At 40.1% G+C, this 25,172-nt stretch overlaps 1 protein-coding gene across 1 annotated transcript in view; it reads left to right on the forward strand.

Annotated features, from left to right (window-relative positions):
- Nucleotides 1–12,050: 12,050 nt before the first annotated feature.
- The window catches only part of C7 (complement C7), a 45,436-nt gene continuing 32,314 nt past the window's right edge, over nt 12,051–25,172 (forward strand). The window contains exons 1-6 of the mRNA XM_034440802.3: nt 12,051–12,396; nt 12,723–12,778; nt 16,428–16,500; nt 20,041–20,182; nt 20,855–21,005; nt 24,052–24,190. Coding sequence (XP_034296693.2) covers nt 12,391–12,396; nt 12,723–12,778; nt 16,428–16,500; nt 20,041–20,182; nt 20,855–21,005; nt 24,052–24,190 — 567 coding nt within the window. The 5' untranslated portion in view covers nt 12,051–12,390. The remainder of the gene's footprint in view (nt 12,397–12,722; nt 12,779–16,427; nt 16,501–20,040; nt 20,183–20,854; nt 21,006–24,051; nt 24,191–25,172) is intronic.

Consider the following 25,172-nt stretch of genomic DNA (forward strand, 5'->3'; position numbering starts at 1 on the left):
TGTGGTCCTGTCCACCATTAAACCATCTTTCCAAGTAGCCTCCATGTTTCCAGTGTCTTTCTTCCCACTTGGAACTGAATCCAGATGGACATTTCTTCCAACATGCTAAAGGGACATCCACACAGTATTGACAGAAATGTTGGCCAACAGACCTGGAAGATACCAGACTGGGAAAGGTTGCATTTGAAGATTCTAGCAAAATACATTTCCTTTTATTTCTTAGTATAAATATAATGGTTCCTATTTGTAAACCTTTTCTTAAAAAAGAAATAGGTTAGGCAAATGGGAGGCCCCCAATCCACTCCTAGATTGTTCCCCAATTCTTTTTATAGTGGAGAAACAACTGTAGGCTTTTCTTTTTGTCACAGAGAAAAGGCATTCTGTACAGGCATTCTGCCCACAGAATTTTCTTTAGTAAGGGGAAGAAATTTATTATCTCTGCAGTTTATTGTAGTTATCAACATACATTTTTAATAAAACGTACTGTAAAATGTACATGTTTGTTTAATATACACTAATATACACCAATGTGGGACACATTCACTCTATGAAGATTTTCTAACTAGTTTTCATTCCACAGAATAAAATATTATTTATTCTAAGTATTAAAAAGAAGCAGAACAGAATATTTTCCCTGAGGAAGAAGAGGAGAGACATCTTAAAGACAGAAAGCATCCCCAGTCTTTCTGCGATAGGAAAATAACCTCAAGCAGAAACTTGAAGAGGCTCCAGTCCTTAAGAATGGAGATTTTGTATCCATTCAGAAAGAGTGGGCCATTCTATTTATAAGCAAAGAGACTCCAAATAAACAACACAATAGGCAAGGAGTCAAAGCTGACAAGATTAGCTCAAACAAAACACCTAGGATTTGCATTTCCCCTCTTGTCTGTACTGTAGAACCAGACATGACCCCTACATGACCCCATAGGAATCTGGCAATAACCATTAAAATATTAAGGGACATATTCTTACACAGGAACAGGCATCTCAATCACAAAGTCCCAAAGAATGTATAAAAACCCACCTACTCTCAATTCCATTTTGTCAGCCACCTCAAAAATATGCTGCTGTCACTAGTTTCTGGCTACCGAATAAACGGAGACTTCCTTTCCTGCAGCTTGCCTTCATTTTATTTCTGGTGGCTTTCTTCCAGCTTGGAACTGGACCGGATTTTTCTTCCAATTCATTTCACCCACTTTCAGAAACCTCCTACTTCATAATTCAGAAAGCAGATTCAAGTTTGAGATTTATTTAGAACGGGTGTCAAACTCAATTTCATTGAGGGCTGTATCAGGGTTGTGTTTGACCTCGGGGGCTCGGGGTGGACATGGCCAGCTCGACGTCACTCGTGTTGGGATGCCTATGGTGGCACAAGCGCTCTGCCAGTGAAAACGGACTCCCGAGCTCCCTTTTCGGCTGCTATGGCCTCCTGCAACCCTCTGCCAGCAAAATGGAGCTCGGGGTGGGTGGGGGGGGCGCAGGCTCTCCCACCCACCCACCCTAGCGCCATTTGGGTGGCAAAGGTACTGTGGGCCAGTCCTTTGCTGTTTCCAGGGTTACCCAGTGGGCCAGATATAAGTACCCCGCGGGCCTGATCCGGTCCCCGGGCTTTGAGTATGACACCCCTGATTTAGAACATAGAATCATAGGGATGGAAGTACTTCAGAGATCTTCTAGTCCAAGGCCTGTTTTGATAATCAAAACAGAAGCCTTCCAGTCCAATGATTGTCCTATCTATTTTTTAAAAACCTCCAGTGATCGAATATCCACAATTCTAGGCAACAAGCTATCCCATTAATTGTTCTCACTGTCAGAAAATTATTTCTTACTTCTAAGTTCGATCTCTCTCACACTCATTCTTGTCCTGCCCTCTGGTACTTTGGAGAATAAGTCAATCCCCTCTTCTCTCTGAAGCCCCTCAAGCAATGGAACACAGTTATCATGTTCCTCCCCAATCCTTCTCTTCAATAGGCTATCCCAGGGGTCTCCAACCTTGGCAACTTTAAGCCTGGTGGACTTCAACTCCCAAAATTCCCCAGCTAGCACAGCTGGCTGGGGAATTTTGGGAGTTGAAGTCCACCAGGCTTAAAGTTGCCAAGGTTGGAGACCCCTGCGCTAGACATCCCTAGCTCCCTCAATTGTCCATCATATGATTTAGTGTCCAGATGCTTTATCATCTTTGTTATTCTTCTTTGCACACTTTCCAGGGTCTCTCAACATCTTGTTTTTTTTTCACCACCCTTATCCTCTTTCCAGCTTCAAATTCATTTGAAGATACTTTTATTTTATGCATTTGGAAAAACACTGTGTTAAAAAACAACATCAAACAAAATACAGCATTTAACCTCCTACACAAAGGTCTCTATGGATTCCTTGTTTTCCTTGGGTGCCATAAAAAGTTTTTTTTTTCTTGATAAAAAATTGATTCCCTTAGGGGAAGAGAAAGAGAAATCTGGACTACAGAAATAGCAAAAAAAAAACCCTCAAAAAGCCAGTGTCATTTGACATGTTTGTACAAGGCACATTCCCCCAGGTGTGTCCTATTAGTCCCCCAAATGTGATAAATACCCGAAGAGCTTTGAAACTAATTACAGCTAATTAGAAAAAGGCAGATGACATTTGCTTAGAAGAAGCGAGCCCAGAAGCTCTTGCTGAAAACCAATTTAAGAAGCTTAAAATGTAACAAGTCAGCATTTTATCTCTTTCCAGACATAATTTGATCCTTGCCATCTGCAGAAGTAATAAAGGGAAAAGAGTTGGCATTTGGAAACAAAAAGATAATGAAATGAGAGAGAGATTAGAGTATGTTTACAGTCAAAGGCCACCAAGGGATTGGATAGTTCAGCAGCAGCAATCTTCAGATCATAAATAGGAAACATTATAAAATGCATAAGTTAAAATTTATTTTGATGGGTTGCTGTTTTTAGAGCCCAGGAAAAAAAATTGAAATTTAAGAGGAAAGACATATCAAAACAGGTGAAAATTTATAAGGAAACAACAGATTTACGGAGATTCTCAGTCATGGTTGTCCCAAAGGTGCTTTTTCAAGAGGCAACTGGACTTTCTGGTTTTTCTTTGAAGACATTTCACTTCTCATCCAAGAAGCTTCTTCAGCTCTGACTGGATGGTGAGGAATGGAAAGATTTATATTTCTTGCAAACAACTGGTCATTTGCATTCTTTTAGCGAGTTGTTAAGGTCAACTGAGGGAGTTTGCACCACTCATGGCACAGATAAACCTCCAGATGATCTTAACGACCCGCTAAAAGAATGCAAATGACCAGCTGTCCGCAGGGAGTATAAATCCTTCCATTCCCCACCATCCAGTCTGAGCTGAAGAAGATTCTTGGATGAGAAGCGAAACGTTTTCAAAGAAAAACCAGAAAGTCCAGTTGCCTCTTGAAAAAGCACCTTTGGGAAACAACAGATTATTAACAGGAATACACCATTCAGAAGTAAGAAGTTATTGTCAACTTTTAAACAGCGCCTTCTGTTTTATGCCAGTGCTAGATGTCTTACATAAGCAGCAAGAAAACATCTAATTATTAATATACAACTCTTTCTGAAGTATTTTCTTAATGGTATTGTATATTAATGAACCACATCTGAACCATGTTATTATACTGGGCAGATAAATGAAGAATGAAGTGGTCAAGCCATCCTTTTGCCTCATCTCCCTTTGGTCACTCAATTTTATTTTGCTCAATTCTACATGGATCATGGTGGCTCAGGAGCAGGATGGCTTGAGTGGTTGGAACCTTGGGCAGGATGTTAGCAAGCCCACGTTCGAGAGCTGCTGTGGGGAGGGGTTGAGCTCCAGTCCTTCAAACCAGCTCTTGCCAGGGACATGAAAGGAGCCCCCAACTAGATGTCCCCAGGGCAATAGTGATATCACCAGCTAATCCTTTCAAACTTGCAAGTGCCTCGGTACTTCTAACATGAGTGCAAATAATAATAATAATAATAATAATAATAATAATAATAATAATAATAATAATAATAATAATAATAATAATAATAATCTATATTTCCCAGGGCAGAGATCTGAAAATATCATTGCACAAATTCACTTATGGTCCTGATAGATAATTTGTTCTCCATATCATTGCCTCTGGCATACTTGTGGATTTAGAAATAAGAGCATTACCTTTCCCCTAATACTTCCCTCCTGATGGGAGCTACTTCCCCTCTGTACAAAATTCAAGGAGCTGTGACTTATTTTGTATAGTTTGTATCACACTCCAGGTGTTTACCTCGTCTAGCTTTTTTGCTTTATGCCTGGTTTGTAGCCATGGAAAACTGTCTAGACAGGCTTCTTTGAGAAAGGGGGTGATTTCTTTGACTTTGAAGAATGACTTCTCAAGAAGTCACCATTGGCCTCAGCAACAATGTTTGTTCAGTTGCCAAGCTTTTCTCTTGGGGGAAGATTGTTAAGAAGATAATTGGGCATCAACGCCAGAGGTTCCTAGAGGAAAGTGATTATTTAGATCCATTACATTCCAGTTTCAAGCCAGGATACGGTACCAAGATAGCATTGGTTGTGTTTTTTTATTATCTTTGGTTAGAACTAGGATGGGTGATACAGCCTTGTTTTCTCAATGGCTTTAAATTTGGTTGATCATAGTATAATTATGCTATGGGGGTTGGGAGCGAAGAGCACAGTAGTACAGTGTCAGGGGTGAAATCTAGCAGGTTCTAACAGGTTCTGGAGAACTGGTAGCGGAAATTTTGAGCAGTTCAGTGAACCGGTAACAGAAATTTTGAGTAGTTCGGAGAACTGGAAAATACCACCTCTGGCTGGCCCCAGAGTGGGGTGGGAATGGGGATTTTGCGGTATCGTTCCCCTGCCACGCCCACCAAGCCACACCACACCACCAAGCCACGCCCACAGAACCGGTAGTAAAAAAATTTGGATTTCACAGTATGTGGGTTTTTTTTCCATATGTAATTTTTGCACAGTACTATATCCTCTGTTCTTATAAGACGGTCATTTTTTTTTTACTTCTAGAGAAATAGGATATACATTAAATGTGTCACTCCAATGGATGCAATGTAATTACAAAAAAGTCGAACGACTGAAAAATAGAGGATGCCCCAAAATTTAACTCAGCGAATTGAGGTTAATTAACATATCTGAATGAGTGTATTTATTACACTACAATGCAAAGACAGGAACAGATGAAAATCAGACAGTACAAGCTAACAATACTATCTTAAATAGTTGAATGAATCCATATATAAAACTTTTATGAACTTTGAGAAATATGTGAATCTCAGTCCCAAGGGATATTCCAAACCAATCTTGGCAGGCGTCTCTTTTGCTGAAATACTTTTACTTAAGCCATAAATATGTTTAGTTTATCAAGTAGTTGGCTGCTTTAAATATGTGAGTTAGAAATAAATCATAGAGAAATAGATCCAAAATAACCACACAGCCATGTAGTAATAAGGAATATGTTTAAATACTAAGGGACTATCTTAACTTTCTACTTCTTTCATATTGATGCTTGCTATGTGTTTACAGTGCAATTCTAGCCGTGCGTACTTGGAAGCAAATCTCATACAGGGGATTTTCTGTCAGGTAACTGGACAGAGCAATCCCTAATGAGGTCATGTGAGAACATGAGACTGATATATCATTTTGTCCACAGGGCAAAATATGAGTTGCACATTTCCTCAGTAGAATAGAATTGTGTACGTTTCTCTTGTAATTGATACAACAGGAGAAAAGAGGCCTTAACCAGTCCAGGTTCATCAAGTGGAAGGACCATTTTGTGTAGCTCCATAGCAGTTCCAAAGGCATTTTTGATCTTACCTGATGTTAGTAAAACCCAAAATCTAAACCAGTCTTAGCTTTCTGCTTCTTGCCTCTGTATTTAATGTATTTAATATTTTTTTACATTTGTGATTTTAATTGTAAGCCTCCCAGAGTGAGATGGGCAGCATTTTTTTTTTGTCTTTAAATGACCCTGTAATCCCTTGTATCAGGATGGAATCAGGGCAACTGAATGGAGCTGAGTGTTTACTGGCCGGCTGCCCTTCCTGTCACCAATGCAGAGTTCACAGTTGATATTTACTCATTGTGCCCATAGAAAGAAATACCTGCCGCTACCTAGGATCGAACTCACAGCCTCCTGATTGTGAGGCGAGAGCTCCACCTCTAGGCCACTGCACCACTCCAATGAGATGGGCAGCATATAAATTTGATAAATAAATTTTGTCCAGTACCCTCAACCTCACTGAGGCTCCTCCTAATGTTTCTTCTCAGGCAGGTGCAGTAGACACCTCAGTAGGAAGGACCACTAGGGAGGAATTAGCTGGAGCTCTTAACTATATATACTTTCCTGTTCTGTTTTAAAGAGAGGTAAAGGTTTCCTTTGTTTAGTCATGTTCAATTCTAGAGGACGGTGCTCATCTCTATTGCAGCTTCCCAAATCCTTGGATCTCAAAATTGGATAGTAAAATAGTGATTTTCAGATGTACTTTGGCCCTCCCTCCCTCCCTTTTTCATCTTAGACTGAAAACAAAGATTAAAATGCTTGCATTACAAAAATCCACTCACTCCCAGCACACACACACACCACAAATCAGTGGTGAAATTCAATTTTTGTACTACTGGTTCTGTGGGCGTGGCTTGGTGGGTGTGGTGTGGCTTGGTGGGCATGGCAAGGGAAGGATACTGCAAAATCCCCATTCCCACCCCATTCTGTGATGTCTAAGTGCCTGGAGGCGGTACGGGTCTGGATGGGTAGTAACAGACTCAGACTCAACCCCTCCAAGATAGAGTGGCTGTGGATTCCAACGTTCCATGATCTAGCTGCCCCATCACTGTTGATGGGAGGAGAGTGTCTTGCTCCCTCGGATAGGGTCCGTAATCTTGGCGTCCTCCTTGATTCACGTCTGTCTTTAATGGAGCATCTAACAGCTGTGACAAGGGAGGATTTGCACAGATTTGCCTGGTGCACCAGTTACGCCCTTTTCTAGACAGGGACGCCCTCCGTATGGTCACTCAGGCTCTCATTATCTCTCGGTTGGAATACTGCAATGCCCTCTACATGGGGCTGCCCTTGGGGTGTACCCGGAGGCTCCAACTGGTCCAGAATGCGGCTGCGCGAGTAGTTACGGGTGCATCCCGCTACTCCCATATTACACCACTATTGCGCGAGCTGCACTGGCTGCCGGTGGTCCTCCGGATTCGCTTCAAGGTGCTGTTACTCACCTATAGAGCCCTTCATGGCACGGGCATGGGGTATTTGCAGGATCACCTCCTACTGGCCTCCCACCGTCCAGTGCGCTCACACAGGGCTGCCCTCCTCCGGGTCCCCTCAGCTAGACAGTGTCGGCTGGCGGTCCCCAGGATGAGGGCGTTCTCTGTGGCCACACCGACCCTCTGGAATGGGTTGCCCATCGAGCTCCGGACGGCCCCCGACCTCCGCACCTTCCGCGCTGACCTAAAGACATGGCTCTTCCACCAACTTCCCTGATCTGCCGCGGATTTTAATTTGGGTATTTGGGTATTTTTAATTTGGTTTTAATATTATTTAATTTTTACTTATTGTCGGGTTTTTCTATTGTTGTCAGTCTCCCTGAGTCCTATGGGAGAAGGGCGGCATATAAATCTGACAAAATAAAATAAATAAATAAATAAATTCTGGGACCAGCCAAAGGTGGTATTTGCCAGTTCTCTGAACTACTCAAAATTTCCGCTACTGGTTCTCCAAACTAATCAAAATTTCCGCTACCAGTTCTCCAAACTACTCAAAATTTCTGTTACCGGTTCTCCAGAACCTGTCAGAACCTGCTGGATTTCACCCCCGACACAAATATTGCCGGTTCTTTCCATTTTACATCCAATGTGGCCTTTGAAGGTTTTGCCATTATTTTAAAACTGCCATGACTGTAAAGAAAAACTGACGAAGACCATTTTTTATAAGGACAATGGGAAGTTGGAGTCAAGGTCATTTTTTGAAATGGAAAGTAAGCTTGCCTTGTTTTCAGGTTATATAAAATTTTCCTCCTGTTAATTTCATATGATGTGAGTGGGTGACATGTTAACACCAGTGTGGGTTTCAATTTTTTTTACTACTGGTTCTGTGGGTGTGGCTTGGTGGGCGTGGCTTGGTGGGCGTGGCAGGGGAAGGATACTGCAAAATCTCCATTCCTACCCTACTCCAGAGGAAGGATACTATAAAGACTCCATTCCCTCCCCAATCCAGGGGAAGGTTACTGCAAAATCCCCATTTCTTCCTGATCAGCTAGGACTTGGGAAGCAGAGAATAGATGGGGGTGGGGACAGTCAGAATTTTTATTACCGGTTCTCCGAACTACTCAAAATTTCCACTACCGGTTCTCCAGAACTGGTCAGAACCTGCTGAAACCCAGCTCTGGTTAACACGTAATTCAAGTGTTTTTCAACCTCAACAACTTTTAAGCTGTGCGGACTTCAAATCCCAGAATACCCTAGCCAGTATGAATGTATTAATAATATTAATAATTAATAATGGAGCGAAGGAATGTAGACCTGGCCTTAAGGAAGTGGGAAGGAACGAGCAAACCATTATGGAGAAAATATTGCCTGCTTTTGAAAAAGAAGGAAGCATGAAAAACTGTAGATGATTCTCACCAACCCCATCTAGATATTGTTTGGTATGAAATGGGGAAGCAAAATTTCTGGCAGGCCTTCAAGTTTCTGTTATTGTATGCTATAATAATAAAGAAACTTGCCATGACTGTTGACCTGGCCAAACACAGCGGGCTGACACTGATATATTGTAGAGCTCTGTTGCCCCACTATTTGGGTTATTACTGGCAAAGGACCAACAATTCCTTTCCTGCTGGGGAACTGATTAGCTGACTGCGGAAGAAACTTCTCAGCCAGTGACCGTTGCAGACACTTGTGGGCCAAAGACCTCAATGGCCTCTGATTTTGCAGTAAGCATCATTGTTGCAGTTTATATTTTTAGCAATATCTTGTAACCTCTTCATCTTAGTATATCCTCAGTGTCATATAACATTTCAGAGTGGATTGATTCCTCACTGTAATAGGCTATGAGAATAACCTTGGGAGATAGGAAGAAGGGCTGCAGTCAGGGGAACGGTCAGATAAGAGCTATCTCAGCCCACAGACAAAACAGGAGTGGACAAAGTGTGATTCTATCATGCTTGTTTGGTGTAGTGGTTAAGGCATCAAAAAAAACAGAAGACCGTGAGTTCTAGTCCTGCCTTAACATGAAAGTGAGCTGGTTGACCTTGGGCCAGTCACTTTCTCTCAGCTAACTCACCTCACATACTGGTAGTTGCTGTTTTGAGAAAAATAGGAAGAGGATGGTGTGCTGATTACTGTATGCATCTTGAGTTATTTGTAAAAATAATAAAGGCGCGGAATACAAATAAATAAATTTGGAACACACTAGGACTCAGTTATAATAAAGATAGTGCCAAGGAAGAGAATTGCCTTAAGTTGGAGCACCAACTATTTCAACTCATTTTAATAAGCTATTTTTGGTAATCTTAGCATTTGAAAAGGGGCATGTAGCAAAATGTCCTTTAGGTAATCTGAGATTAAATCAATAAGAAATACCACTCTGTAAAGCCTTAGTAAGACCACACCAGAGGTGGGTTTCAGCAGGTTCTGACCAGTTCTGGAGAACTGGTAGTGGAAATTTTGAGTAGTTCGGAGAACCGGTAGTAAAAATTCTGACTGGCCCCGCCCCCATCTATTCTCTGCCTCCCGAGTCCCAGCTGTTTGGGAGGAAATGGGGATTTTGCAGCAACCTTCCCCTGCCATGCCCACCAAGCCATGCCACACCCACCAAGCCATGCCCACAGAACCAATAGTAAAAAAAAATGAAACCCACCACTGGCCCTACCTAGAACACTGCCTCCAGTTTTGGTCACCACACTATAAAAAAGATGTTGAGACTCTAGAAAAAGTTCAGAGAAGAGCAACCAGGATGGTTAGGGGACTGGAGACTAAAGCATATGAAGAACTGGGCATGGCTAGTCTAGTGAAGAGAAGGACCAGGGGAAACATAGCAGTGTTCCAATATTTGAGGGGCTGCCTCAGAGAGGAAGGGGTCAAGCTATTTTCCAAGGCACCCGAAGGCCAGACAAGGAATGATGGATGGAAACTGATCAAGGAGAGATTCAACCTAGAAATAAGGAGAAATTTTCTGACAGCGAGAACAATCAACCAATGGAACAGCTTGCCTCTGGAAGTTGTGGGAGCTTCGACAGGAACTAGTGGCAAAATTAACTTGTTTGCTTAAAGACAAATCAACAACCAGATTTATTAGTTACTGGAAAACCCTTATGGACTTTCTGTGGGGAAAAAATAAATCCATGATTTATAGATTTGATGATTAGAAAAGGTAGATTATGGAAAGAAGGAAATTACTAAATAACCTTAGAGAGGGCAAAATATAAATATAACTTCCTTATTACTTTTTTCTTTATTTTATTTAACATATTTGTATACTATAGATGCCCTTCTCAAATAAAAGTGACTCTTATTTCTTTTTCACTTTCTTATTATATTTCCCTATACTCCTTCTTAAATTCAAAACATGTATTGTTTATATATATATTTAGCATATATATATTAGTGTGTGTGTATATGCATGTATGTACACACACACACACACACACACACACACATTTCAGCAGTAACCTAAGGATTGCATTTCTTCCTGCCTCTTTCTAAATACAGGTTATAATCAGAATGATGGTAGATCATTTTTGATCCAAGCACCATTTTGTCCAGTTCTTTCTACAACATTATTATGATCTATTCTAGAGCTTTTCTACAAAAAGGCTATTGGTCACAAACTCTATTTTAAGATATATTGGCCTGTTTTATGTATTACTATATATCCTAGAAAAGTTTATTTAAAAGTGGCTGGATGACCATGTCTTTTAGATGACTAGATCAACTCCTACTTTTAATTAATCCTCCCTAATTGATATTATTAAAACCACCCAGAAGGATTATTTACATATCAAGAAACAGTTACAAAAAATGTTTTTGGCTAGCATTAGAACATAATTTCTAATATTGGCTAGCATTAGAAACCCTGAAGATTTTCCTCTCCATTTTTCTTATTAAGTACAATAAATTCTGCTGTGACTAAGCTATAGTTGAAATTTGAAAAATGGCTATAGTTTCAGAAAAGTGGAAAATGGTTTTCCCTTGGATGGATTTCCTTCTGAAGGAAGGATTCTGAATTTTCTTTTTCTCAAAAACGAATATAGCCTTTTGAAAAATTAAAATAATAAATTACTTTCCTTTTTATCAAGAATCTTTTGGGAGGGAGAGGGGGGGGAAAGGGGGAAAAATCTGTATTTGAAAACTTTTTCAATAATAAAAAAAAAAGAATCTAAAACTTTAGTGTTTCTTGAGACTGGAGGGAAGAAGTCATAACACCATGCCACAAAAAAGACCAATCCTGCCTATATTTCATAAATAGTGAAGAGACCTGGGGATTTAAAGCAGAAATTACAATTTTACCCATTGGGAAATAAAGATGACAATTGTTTAAATAGGTGGCATTGAATTGTACTTTCAAATTTCAACTGGCCATAATTGAATAAAAATAATTGCTTTTTTTTTTAGAGAGAGCTCAGTTTTCATGCAGTGGTTCCTGAATTGAAATCCTGGCACTTTGAATAGCTTTGGCACTACTGGTTAAAAGGAAGTGGAGCAGGGGTGGATTCCACTTGCCTTTACTACCTGTTTGCAACGGTTCGAACCTTCTGCACATGTGCAGAAGCGTTTTGATGACATCGGGGTCGGTGGGCGGAGCCTCCCACCAGTTTTACTACCGGTTCTATAGAACCGGGGGCAACCCACCACTGAAGTGGAGGCAGAAATATTGCCAGCCAAGCCTTTTAGTGGCTCGTGACCATTCAAAATAAATGGTATAAACTTTGATGAGAGCTAGTTGACTTGGACTTCAAAACTCTGGACCACCACTAGATGGCAGTGATCATCTGGATTTTTGCAGACCAGATCTGTTTGCCTGGCTTTGATAGATTTCACAACAGCTTCCTAAATTGTGGTTTTTGTCTAAAAATATTCTAAATATTTCTCCAGAACTCCGGCATTCCAGGCCATTGCAGGGTATGGTACAAATTTATAAACTAGATTTGAATACTTTCAGAAATTTGAGAACAATTTCTCCCAGGAGATTATGAGTTAGTGTTAGCATTCCATAGTGTTGCTTAGAGTTTATTTTATGAAAGAAAAAGTAAAGCAGTTGGGCACAGAATCAGTTTCCAGATAACTGGACTGACAAGTGACCCGCCTAGTTCTGAAGTGCAGCCTCCTCTCAAAGGAAGGTTTTTCCTATAAAAGAAGGTTTTTGCTGGGTGGAAAGGCAGACTTCCTCTAATTATGAAGGTAAGAAAGGCATTGAGTCAATTTCTATAAATCTATAAAAAGCAGACTTTGTTTTGTAAGCAGAAAGGGATAACATGGGCTCACAACTCCAGAAACACAGAATGAGTTGGGGTGGGAGAGAATGCATAGCAGTAACTGGAATATATACATATATATTCTTTTTTGTTTGTTTGTTTGTTTGTTTGTTTATTAAACTACTATGGCAGTATTGTTACCAAAGCATCTTTCAGCAGAGCTTTCCTTCATTAATGTATTGGGAAATTAGGTTAAAAAGTAGTTAAAAACTACATGCCTTTAGTAATGTCTTCTTCCTCTTCTCTCTTTAGGTTCTAACCATTTTGATTCTGTTAGAAATTACAGGCTGCTTTCCTGTTTTTTCAAGGTAAGTAGAACATGTCTTAAAAATAAATCTGAATGTGTCTTAATAAGCAAAAATGGGATGTGCAATGAACTTCATCATCATATTCTCAAAAATGAGAGATGCTTAGGTTGAAGCTAACCATAGCCTTTTCTAAAAAACATTTCATTTCTCCTGTTTTTTTGTTCTTTCTCCACCTCCCTCGCCCCACCGCAGCGTGTATATAAATTTTCTCATTTTATCTTCGGAACAAAAGTGTGAGCTGGGTTCAGATGAAAGGTGAACCAAAGTTTTCCAGTAAACTTCATAAGGAATTTGGACCCAGAAAATCACAGCCTTACATCGCTGTGGGAACTGCTAAGTCCTGATTGTTGTCTCTTTTTCCATCAGCACCACTTACTGCCTTAATTCCCAGTTTAAAAAGAGAGATTTCCCTACTACCTAAGAACAAGAGAAGCTAGTTTGTTCAGTTTACAGACTGAGGATTTATGAAAACCATTTTTTTCCTCGATTGCCAGTTTATTTTATTTTAACTGAGTGGTGGAGGAAACAACTTTCATGATAAAAGCGTGGGACTTTTTCCAAAGTAGTTACTCTGTCTGTAATTCCTCTGTTAAGATGTTGAATACTGGGAGTGGTTTGTGTGTGTGTGTGTGTGTGTGTGTGTGTGTGTGTGTGTGTGTGTGTAATCTAAAGCATACAAAATGCTTTCACAGCCCTTTCTTAGTTATTTGCGCAATGTTATGAAATTATTAAGATTGCCGTTTCCCATGTGATTTCTAAACAATCCGTTTCAATTTTTAGCACTTTTGAGAAGCCTCTCCACAAATAAAGAAGCATTCAGATGAATTTGGGTTACAGTCTCAGAATTCCCTGTTACAATAGTTTCAGGCATGGTGGTGAGAATTTTGAGTGGCAGTTCCAACATCAGAAGGACACCAAGATGGGGATGACAGCTTCAAGGACCAAGGACCAAATTAGATAAACATGAGCGAGCTGTATTCGGAGAACTGAATGCTTCCACACATTACTTTACTTATTCACTCTCATTCACAAAATTTTATGGAGGTGCAATCATTATCGTATTCTGTTTGTAAGTTTCCTATGTTTTCAGGAATGCAAGATTAGCTTCTGGCTGCAACTCTTTAAAGCAGCTACATTCTTCCTGGGGGGAAATGTGTATGTTTTAAAGAGCTGCAGAAAGGGGTGCCTGCTTCAAGCTGTTCCTTTGGAATTGAATTATTTTTGGTTTCAGTAGTCTTTTAATAACCAAATAACTTGACAAATTGCTTCCACAAAATACAAAATAATATGTGTAAAAACTATAACAAGAGAAGGAAACTAAAAAAGAAAATAAACACATGCATAAGTAAATGTCGACTTATATTAAATAGCTATACAATGCATCTCCATTACATAGTTTATTGTTAGCTTCTTTGTTTGAGTTGGTAGACTTTGTTTTGTTCTTGATTGTTGGTTGAGTGTTAATCTCTGCTTATATGGGTGTTGACTGATGTTTTGATCTTTTGTTTCCTTTTTGACTATTTGATTGTCTCTTTTGAATGTCATTGGTATGTATGGTAGGTATATATAGTTAGAAGTCAAATCCAAAAACATAGAGAAATTCCTGGAAGTCTGCCACTCAGACAAATTGGCCATCAACAGGCACATAGACATGAGCAACATCTACATATCATTCAAAAGAGACATATAAAATATATAAATATAATAAAAATATTATTTTTAAAACTTAACAAATATATATGGTTATGTGTTCTTGGTTGTGTATTTATTACACACATGCAACATTCTTGACTAAGAAATGTTTTCATGTTTGATAGAAACATAGAAAGGTAAAGAAAGGTAAAGGTTTCCCTTGTCCAGTTGTATCCAAATCTAGGGCCGGTGCTCATATCTGTTTCTTAGCCAGCGTTGTCCAAAGAATTTCCGTGGTCATATGGCCAGCATAACTATACACCAAGGAACTCTTGTCTTCCCACCAAAGTGGGACCTATTTATCTACTCGTATTTGCATGCTTTTGATACTGCTAGATGGGCAGTTCAAAATAATATCCAATAATACCCAATCACTCTAAAAATCACCCTAAAAAAGTTTAATCACCCTAGTTTAATCATTATACCATTTATATTGCTAAACAGACTGAAGGAGTATCTTTTGGTGTTTCCAATTCAAAGACTCAAACTGTAGAGCCATAACGATAAGGTTCCCCTCACACATATGTGCTAGTCGTTCCCAACTCTAGAGGGCGGTGCTCATCTCCATTTCAAAGTCGAAGAGCCAGCGCTGTCTGAAGATGTCTCCATGGTCATGTGGCCGGCATGACTAAATGCCAAAGGTGCACGGAACGCTGTTACCTTTCCACCAAATGTGGTCCCTATTTTTCTACTTGCATTTTTTATGTGCTTTCGAACTGCTAGGTTGGCTGAAGCTGGAATGAGTAACGGGAGCTCACCCCATTACGCAGCACTAGGGATTCGAACTGCTGAACTGCCGACCTTTCGATCGACAAGCTCAGCAACTTAGCCACTGAGCCATATTCTGTGTAGAATACAGCAAAAGCTTCTTTTCCCTCTTCCTTTGTCTATGTTACTTTATTTTCAACTTCTTTATTTGCAATGTAGCAGGATAGGATTTTTTTTTTTTTAAAAAAACCAACCACTTCCCAAATCAACTTCTGTGCTTTAGGGACTGAAAGAAATGACATTTTCAAACATTAAATTAGTCCCTGGTGTAGAATCATAGCAAGATGTTAACATAACTAATGATTTTACAGAGCTGAACTAGTACCAGACTAAGTAAGTGCAGTAAGTGGGAGAAAGCCTAAGTGATACACATCTTCTATCTCCAAATTGCATTCTGTCTGTAGTGAGAGAAAAAAAAAATCATCTTTTTTTTTCCATTCATTGTCTCAAACACAGATTCAGCACTGCATTATGGTGAATTTTTAGAAAATGAAGATTGTTCCTATATAAATAACCTTGTAAATAGGACGATTCATCTTAAGGTTTTATTGTTTTTTATTGTTTTATCCCAAATTCTTAGGAATAATTCTATAGCATGGTCACCATCAGAGGTGGGTTGCAGCAGGTTCTGACCAGTTCTGGAGAACCGGTAGTAGAAATTTTGAGGAGTTCGGAGAATCGGTAGTAAAACTTCTGACTGGCTCCACCCCCATCTATTCTCTGTCTCCCAAGTTCCAGCTGATCGGGAGGAAATGGGGATTTTGCAGTAACCTTCCCCTGGATTGGGGACAGAATGGAGATTTTACAGTATTCTTCCCCGCCACGCCCACCAAGCCATGCCACTTCCACCAAGCCACACCCACAAAACCAGTAGTAAAAAAATTTAAAACCCACCACTGGTCACCATATTTATTTGATTGGCCTTTTCAGACTTCCAGATCTTATATAGATAGTTTGGAAATATCTAGAAAATTACAGTCAAACCTCAAGTTAAAGCTAGAAATAGCTAGTACTAAGACCTACTGGCAGTAACTTTGTAGTTTTTCAATCTGGAGGTTTTTCCCAAATCAGAACTGATTCTAGAACTTTTTCAATAAAAAACCTATACCCTGTTATTGTGGTAGATCTCTTCCCTCAATGCTGCAATAACTGGCAATATTTTTCTTTTTCCATACATAATGTCCAATAGAGTTGATCCAGTTCACTGCAGATGGAATCCATATGGTCCTTGGTCAGAGTGTGATGGCTGTACTAAAACTCAGGTATAGTATTATAAATATTTCCTGCATATCTAATTGCTTGGTCCTTTCTCCAAAACCATGAACTGATTTATCTTTCTGGACTCTTAAAAGATTTCATACAGGTAGTCTTCGACTTACGACCACAATTGAGCCCAGAATTTCTGTTGCTAAGTGAGACCTTTGTTGCATTTTGCCCCATTTTACGACCTTTCTTGCCACAGTTGTTAAGTGAATCACTGCAGTTGTTCAGTTAGTCACATTGTTGTTAAGTGAATCTGGTTTCCCCATTGACTTTGCTTGTCGGAAGGTAGCATAAGGGGATTATGTCACCCCAGGACTCAGCAACCATCATAAATGCCAAGCAATAAATGCAATTGAATGCCATCATTCAATTGCCAAGCATCTGAATTTTGATCATGTGATCGTGGGGATGCTGCAATGGCTATAAGTCACTTTTTTGAATCGTCACTAAACAAATTGTTGTAAGTCAAGGACTACCTGTTGTGGCCCGTCAGCGGTCTGTGCAGATTGTAGCTGATTCCGACAACGAGGCTGGTGTGGTGCTGCTCCAGCAGCCTGTGCATCTGGCGCTCGAGTCGGACAGTGAGGAGGCTGGAGAAGATGTGGTGCCAGAGGCAGGGATTCAGCCAGGGCCTCCAGAAGCTCCAGAAGCTCCTTTAAATGAAGAGGAAGAAGAGGAGGAGCCTCTTCTCAATGCACCAGCGCACAGAGCTGCCAAAAGGCAGGAGTGGCTCCTCAGGAGGTGGTCTCCACGAGAGTAAGGCTTGGGGCTAATTGGCCACTCCCTTAGCCTATTTAAGGAGGAACGTCGCTTGCAGCAAGCTGTAGGGAACAACTTTAGTTCAATCTCCTTCGTGTCTGGATTCTCTGCAAAATTGTTTCTGGGCTTTCTGCCAACTCTAGTAAGACTGTGATTACCTTATATTAGAATTCTGGTAGGCTGTTAAGACAGTATTAACAGCCTTTGGTTGATAAAGACTAAGTTATTTGAGAAAAATAAGCTTTGTATAGAGTTTGTGTGTGCTGCGTTCTTTGGGGTCCGTAACTGGGGCAGAACACTATCTGTACTGGAGATGCTAAACCAGGCCTTAATAGTAGGGTATGAAAGATTATTTAGCACTTGCCAGTTAAAGCTAGTGTTAAAGTTATCATATCAGTGTACTATCCAAAAAGTAAAAAAAAATGGTAACTAAGATTGAAATGCTATGCTATATGATAATACGCAATGTTAAAAACTTTATCTGCTGCCCTCCTTGAGCTTACATTTCTTTTTTAGTATTCCCTTTTCACAAACAATAAGTGCTGGTCATAAATTGTCTTTGTTAATTGCAACAATATAAATATAGTACTTCTCCTGAGTATAACCCGAGGTCATACTTTAGAGAGTTGTCCAAGTAGCATCTTTGTGTTGCTCTAAGTCCAACATTATATTCATTATACCATATGAGTAAACCGGGGTGAAATGCTCCCGGTTCGGACTGGATCACCTGATCCGGTAGCGATGGAGGCGGGTGGTTCGGGGAACCGGTAGCAAAAATCCCTTCCCCCCCCCATGCCCAGCTGAGCCGCACAATCATCAGAGGCTTTTTTTTTTTACTTTTAAAAACATTTTTTCTACAACCTCTTCGGCCGAAAAAATGCTTTTAAAAGTAAAAAAAAAAAAGCCTCTGATGATTGCGCGGCTCAGCTGGGATCCTCAAAGGCTTTTAAAAGAAAAAAACCCCCTTTTTTTCTTTTAAATGCCTCTGACAATCCAAGCTGAGTTGCCTGATCAGCAGAGACTTTTTTTCTTTTAAATGCCTCTGACGATCCAAGCTGAGTTGCCTGATCGTCAGAGGCATTTAAAAGAAAAAAAGCCTTTGCCGATCAGGCAACTCAGTTGGGACCGTCAGAGCCTTTGGAAAGCATTTTTTTACAACCTCTTCGCCGAAGAGGTTGTAGAAAAAATGGTTTTAAAAGTAAAAAAAAAAAAAAATTGGCCACGCCCACCCAGTCACATTACCCCCCCCCTCCCCACCAAGCCCGCTCACAGAACCGGTAGTAACAAATTTTAGATTTCACCACTGGAGTAAACCATTTTACTCATATCTGTGAGGCTGCCACAAAGTAGAAGGGGTTAACTTATTTTCCAAAGCCCCAGAAGGCAAGGCAAAAAACAATGGATGGAAACTAATTAAGGAGAGAAGCAACCTGGAATTAAGGAGAAACTTCCTAACTGTGAGAACAATTAACCAGTGGAACCGCTTGCCTTCAGAAGTTTGCAGGTGCTTCATCACTGGAGGTTTTTAAGAAAAGAGTGGACGGTTACCTGCCTGAAATAGTATAGGGTCTCCTGCTTGAGTAGGGGGTTGGACTAGAAGACCTCCAAGGTTCCTTCCAGCTCTCTTCCAATTGATTTATCTTTTCAACTGATTATTGAAACACTACATATACAGTAGACATTTTCCCTGAATTTTCTGGTATGTTGTATTCTTTCAACTTATTTCATTATCCTCTTTTTTTCTTTTTTTTCTCTCTTCTCCCCAGTGTCAGGCTTTTAACTAAGGCTCTCTGGATTTGTACTTACAGGAGCAAACTGGCAATGCAAAAATTATGGTATCTCTCTGCTTGCTGCTTTGAGCATTAATTTACAGACAGAGCTATCATGCAAAATCAGATTCTTTGTCTAAGGGTATTTTTTTTTCCAACCGGGAAGCATGTTGGTTGGGAATTCCATAATTTCAAATCCAATCCATCAGACTGTCAAACTGTGGAAGGCTAGTTTAGTTGTCATTATTGTGACATGAATTCTCAATAAGAGACAGGTCCCTAATTTTGATGGGTATGTAATTTTACGCAGACATATACCACATACAAAACAGAGGCAAGCAAAGTGTTTTCTCTGGATTTGTTTTCTACATTTTTCTTTCTTTCTCACAACAGGACTTATACAAAAATGAGGGAGGGAAGGAAGGAAGGAAGGAAAGAAGGAGGGAGAAAGGAAAGGAAGGAAGGAAGGAAAAATCCAAAATTCTAAAAAGAAAGGGTGGAAGAAAGAAGTAAGGGATAAGCAAACTGCTTATGCCCAGAATGTCTATGTAGATTCTCAGTCATCTAGGTCCTGGTTGTCCCAAAGGTGCTTTTTCAAGAAGCAACTGGACTTTCTGGTTTTTCTTTGAAGACATTTCGCTTCTCATCCAAGAAGCTTCTTCAGCTCTGACTGGATGATGGGAAGTGGAAGGATTTATATTCCTTGCAGACAGCTGGTCATTTGCATTCTTTTAGTGAGTTGTTGAGGCCACCTGGAGGTTTATCTGTGTCCTCAGGTATAAATCCTTCCATTCCTCACCATCCAGTTAGAACTGAAGAAGCTTCTTGGATGAGAAGCAAAACGTCTTCAAAGAAAAACCAGAAAGTCCAGTTGCCTCTTGAAAAAGCACCTTCGGGACTTATGCCCCAAACTCACCAACTGTAAGCATGTATCCTGATGAATTATGCCTAAGAGAATGTTCTCACTGAAAACACTCCTTTTCAATGCTAAATTAATGTGTTTTGGTTTAGATTCGCAGACGGACTGTAGCAGTTTATGCACAGTTTGAGGGAAATCCATGCTCAGGAAATTCATTTGAAATTCGTGCCTGTGTTCCCACAAGAGGTTGCCCAACAGAAGAAGGATGTGGTGACCGTTTCAGATGTTCTTCAGGTATACAGCTTCAAAAGTCTAAGTGACTGGCTGATTGTGTCAAGCACCGGGGAAATCAGGAGATTTGGGCAGTTCAAATGAGTATAAAGATTTATAGCAAGCTTAAGATCTCTACAAAAATCTGAGCTACTAACTGCCAAAGCAAATTGGCCATAGGAATAAGAGTCACGGGAATTCAAGGTGGGCTGGTCTTAGCTCTGTTGCAGGCATGCAGGGACTCATCACTTATGATGCGTTTGACCTCGGGCTCAGCCTGGTCATCTCTTACAGATTGTAGTGACAGCAAATGGAAATAAGTGGGAGACAGTAGAAAGGATTATCTAACAGTATTACTTTTCAGGTTTGTTTGTTAGATTATGGTGAAGGAACCATTGGATAAGACCCAGGGCCAAAATACCAGAGCGAGATATTAAACAACACTGTGTTTTTATGAGTCAGTTATCTACAGCTATACCATGGTGAAATGTACTCATTTATTGTTGGGCTTTCTTTCTCAGTGCTGGCTGTGGATTTGGGAAATTGTAGTCTAAACAGAATTAAATGCTACCATATTAGGAAGAGTTATTTACACTTTGACAAAGAGGTCAATTTGTTCATTGTTTTTGGTTTCCCCTATCAATTTCCCTATCAAAGTATCTTCCCTATCAATATTGTCTATCTTTATGGTAACAGGACAATGCATTCGCAAATCACTGGTGTGCAATGGAGATCAAGATTGCCTGGAAGATGGCTCTGATGAAGATAGATGTGAAGAAGTCAAGAAAATATGTGATCAGAAGCCCCCACTTAGTGCACCTCCTAATGTAGAGCTTACAGGAAAAGGGTAATTTGCTATTATAGTTCTTATGAATGAAAAAAGTTATAATTTTTATTTATCAATCCCTTGTTGAGAAATTCTGTGCTGCACATTTAATAATGTCAGAGTTCGTTGCAGCATACAAGCAGACTATTAAGCAGGAATCAAATGTCTTTATATACATAACAACACATAAGCCCGTCAGCGGCCTATGCAGATTGTAGCTGATTCTGACATCAAGGTGGCTGGTGTGAGTCAGAAAATGAGGAGGCTGGAGAAAATGTGGTGCCAGAGGCAGGGATTCAGCCAGGGCCTTCAGAAACTCCAGAAGCTCCTTTAAGTGAAGAGGATGAAGAGGAGGAGCCTCTTCTTGATGCACGGGTGCACAGAGCTGCCAAAAGGCAGGAGTGGCTCCTCAGGAGGAGGTCTCCTTGAGAGTAAGGCTTGGGGCTAATTGGCCACTCCCTTAGCCTATTTAAGGAGGAATCCCGACTGAAGCAAGTTGTAGGGAACAACTTTAGTTCACTCTACTTCGCGTCTGGATTCTCTGCAAATTGCTTCTGGGCTTTCCGCCAACCTTAGTAAGATTGTGATTACTTTATCTTTGATTTCTTGTAGGCTGTTAAGAAAGTTTATTAACAGCCTTTGTTTTGAAAAAGACTGAGTTACTTTAGTAAATTAAGTTTTGTACAAACTTTGTGTGTGCTGTGTTCTTTGGGATCTGTAGCTGGGGCAGAACACATACAATACCCTTGTAGGTTTTTCCACGTTGTAGAGAAGAGAAACAGCAAGTACAAACACAGCACAAAATGGAAGCACAAAATGGAGAAGGCAAAATGGAGGAGGGAGAAGCTAGTGCCCTCAAGCTTATTTACAGAACAGTTAAGCCACACCCAGGCTCCAAACTGTCTCTTACGGTCCCATAAAACAAATACTATGTTTCAGTTACCAAACAGCCCTCATTGGCTGGCTTATTGCTATGCTATTCCAGTTCATGAATAAACTCTAAGAAATAATTACTGTGTTAATTATTACAATTAATCGTGACCACTTAATTCTGCCAACCAATACTTATTTGGCCTCTCCCTGTGCCTATGTTCCTTGGTTTAGCAAAGAGTTCTTGGAGATGAAGTACTAGAAGAGACATCTGGAGCATCATTGGAGGAAGATTCAGATTAAATTTGATTGGAATGGTTGGAGCCCCTTTTGGTTTTTGACATGTGTTGTTGACCAAATTTGACTTTTATCCCTGTTATATGCTTTTGGGGTGGTAAAATGTTGTGTGTGTTTTTTTAATGTTGTAAGCAATTAGAGTTGCATAAATTGAATAAAATAAATAATACAGTATGTATTTTCCTGGGTTGAGAATGAGCAGCATGCTAAAGGCTGGAGTCAATGCATATCATTTTGCCTAAGCCTGAAGAATCTTTTTGAGATGCAAGTCAAGCCAATTTCCATACTCAAAGCATCAGTTCTTTTTATGTACATCTGCACATCTCCAACCAATACTTACCATTTAGGATTATTTGTAATAATCCACATTATAGCTTCTTTTTTGCCACGTGGCTAAAGAGAAATTCCATTCCATATTTTTTCTTAAGGACAATTACTCTTTTTCCCAAGTTGGAATTTCTGGACAATTGGATCATAATAGCCTCTCAATCACGTAGTTGAGGGACTGAAATCAGGTTTTCATGTTATGTCAGGCTGTCATGTTAAGGATCATTTAACATGTCATTGTGTTTTGATAAAGCATTTTTAGCTGGTTATTCTGATACTTTATTTATAGAAGGAAAGGAGAACATTTTTGTCTGAACTGAGCCACAGTTGCCGATCTGATAACAGGAAAGCTCTAGGCAGGAAAATGAATGCTCAGATATGTAACAGCAGTATGGAAACAGCTCAGTAATTGTTCAGCTCACTTACTGAATTGCATTAACTGAACAGCCAAACCTGCTCATATTTTTGGCATTTTTGGACAGTGATGTTTTTTTTTAAAGGCCAATCTCGTTCAACCTGGATGCCTACGATTTGCGTGATTTTAATTCTCAGAATTCTGTCTAATAGATTTCAGGGAATTAATGGAGAATATTTGGAAGGCATTTAGATTGGGGAAGGCTATTATAGGTCCTATAAGAAGGAAGAGAACCAGTAAAAATGCCATTTGAAATGCTTGGGCCTTTTATTCTGGATTGCTCCTTTGCTGGATTGACACATCATACAGGGTAATAATGGGGTCACTTCAGGGGTGGGTTTAACACTGATCAGCTGTAGGACGGCCCTTTGAAGCCCTGCGGCAAGAGTTTAAACATTTTTTTTCCCTCTAGTCATCAGCTGGGACTCAGGAGGCAGCAATAGATTGGGGGTGGGACCAAATAAAAGGTAAGAATAATGTGGGTGGGTGGGTGGGAGGGCGGGGGGGGGAAGAACCGGTTCGGTGACGTCATATCGTCACCACTACCGGCTCAGCCAAACCGGACCGAACCGGGAGGAACCCACCACTGGGTCACTTGGCTTTGGTTGTTTGGCATGTGGTGTGCACTCAGCTACCGTGATTTGTAAGACGTGATATACAGCATGTTGTATGACCTCAGTTAACTGGGGATTATTCAACAAACCATGGTTAAACATATTTTTGCACAAGTAAAGATATTCATAAATATCTACTGCTTTTCTCCAGTCTCTTGGCTCATTGATCTTGATGGAGTGATTGGTACTTTGGCATAAAGACTAGGATATTATTTCAAAGCCTATAAATTATATGCTTTATGCATTGCTGTGGCCTTGTGGATGGCTTCACTTGAATAAAAAGATGAGAGGAGATTGGCCATTGTTATGTTAATTTGGGATTAAAATGTAATTTATCAGACAGTTGCCATAGAGATTAAAATATTTTAGTATTATAAAATACAGAGAGCAATTCTGTTCCCCTTTATGTAGCATGCTTACAAAACTTCATCATTGCTTTCTTGTTCTGTCCATAATTTATGTGTAGATGTACCAACAATTGGTTCCAAAGCTCACATTTTAGATCCTGCACTTATAATTATGTTATGACTTTATTTGCTTGCAGCTTTGATGCCCTTACTGGTGAAATGAGAAATGTGGTCATTGACACTAAGAGCTATGGTGGCCAATGCCGGAAGGTCTTCAGTGGTGACCGGAGTGAATATTATCGGCTGAGTGAAAATGTCCTTGCTTATACATTTGAGGTGTGATTAGTTTATTTTCTTTATTGGCATTGTTGGAAGAAATATCCATCTGGTTCAGTTCCAATCCTAGAGAAGGGCACCAGAGACAAAATGGAGGCTGGAAGCTGATTGGAAAGAGGGTCCATTTATTGATGAAGCAGAACCACATGGATGGTTCTGGGCAGATGACTACATGGAGTGAAGGGGGGTGTTATACCTTCTCTTGGGCTTTGCCCTTGAGTTTCCTGTTCCTGTGCAAGAACATGTATTCTATTGGCTGTTGACAGACTCCCATGCGGCAATATAGAGGTTATGTAGGGGTCATAGCTGGCTCTATAGGTAGTCTGAGCTCCCAGGTTTGGTTGAAGTTTGGGCTGCTGAAATGATGCAACGAAGAGCCTTGTGTTCTGAAAGGGTGTTGGGCAATTCCTATTATGGCTTAATTGCTTTGTCTTGGTTTGGATCTTGAGTGAGGGCTAATCCTATCACTCTGCCTTTATTCAGACTTTGCTGCAGGGAGCAATGGATTACCAAATCTGTATTTCTAAAAGCTGCCCCAGCTCAGTATCTGCTTGGGGACAGAGAGCTGGGGCTCTGAGTTTCTGTCTCCCTTAAGATTTTTTATTTCTCTTTTAGGGGAAATATTTTATCCTACCTTTTTTAATAGTCCTGAAAATATTTTATTCTTCAAGGGGGGTGGGCTGGCTTCCTACAGCATATTTCTAATCTATCCATGATCAGACATTAAAAAATATCACAGCTGACATTAGAAATGTTGTGTTAGGACTACATAGTGCTGCTACATACAGAATAATAAACAGCTAATCTAATCTCTTTCTACCAAGAGTTACTAACACCATTAGTAAGAATAGGAATTCCCCCCCCCCCATAGCTGTTTCTTGTTTTCATTGGTTACTTTCTTTAACCCAACATCTCACCACTTGTATTATTACTTTTAGACACCGTCTGGGTTGCCCATCTGGCAGCTGTCATAAAAATATAT

The sequence above is a fragment of the Pantherophis guttatus genome, chromosome 2 (assembly GCF_059756535.1).
Source record: "Pantherophis guttatus breed Tessera chromosome 2, ASM5975653v1, whole genome shotgun sequence".
Lineage (NCBI taxonomy): Eukaryota > Metazoa > Chordata > Lepidosauria > Squamata > Colubridae > Pantherophis > Pantherophis guttatus.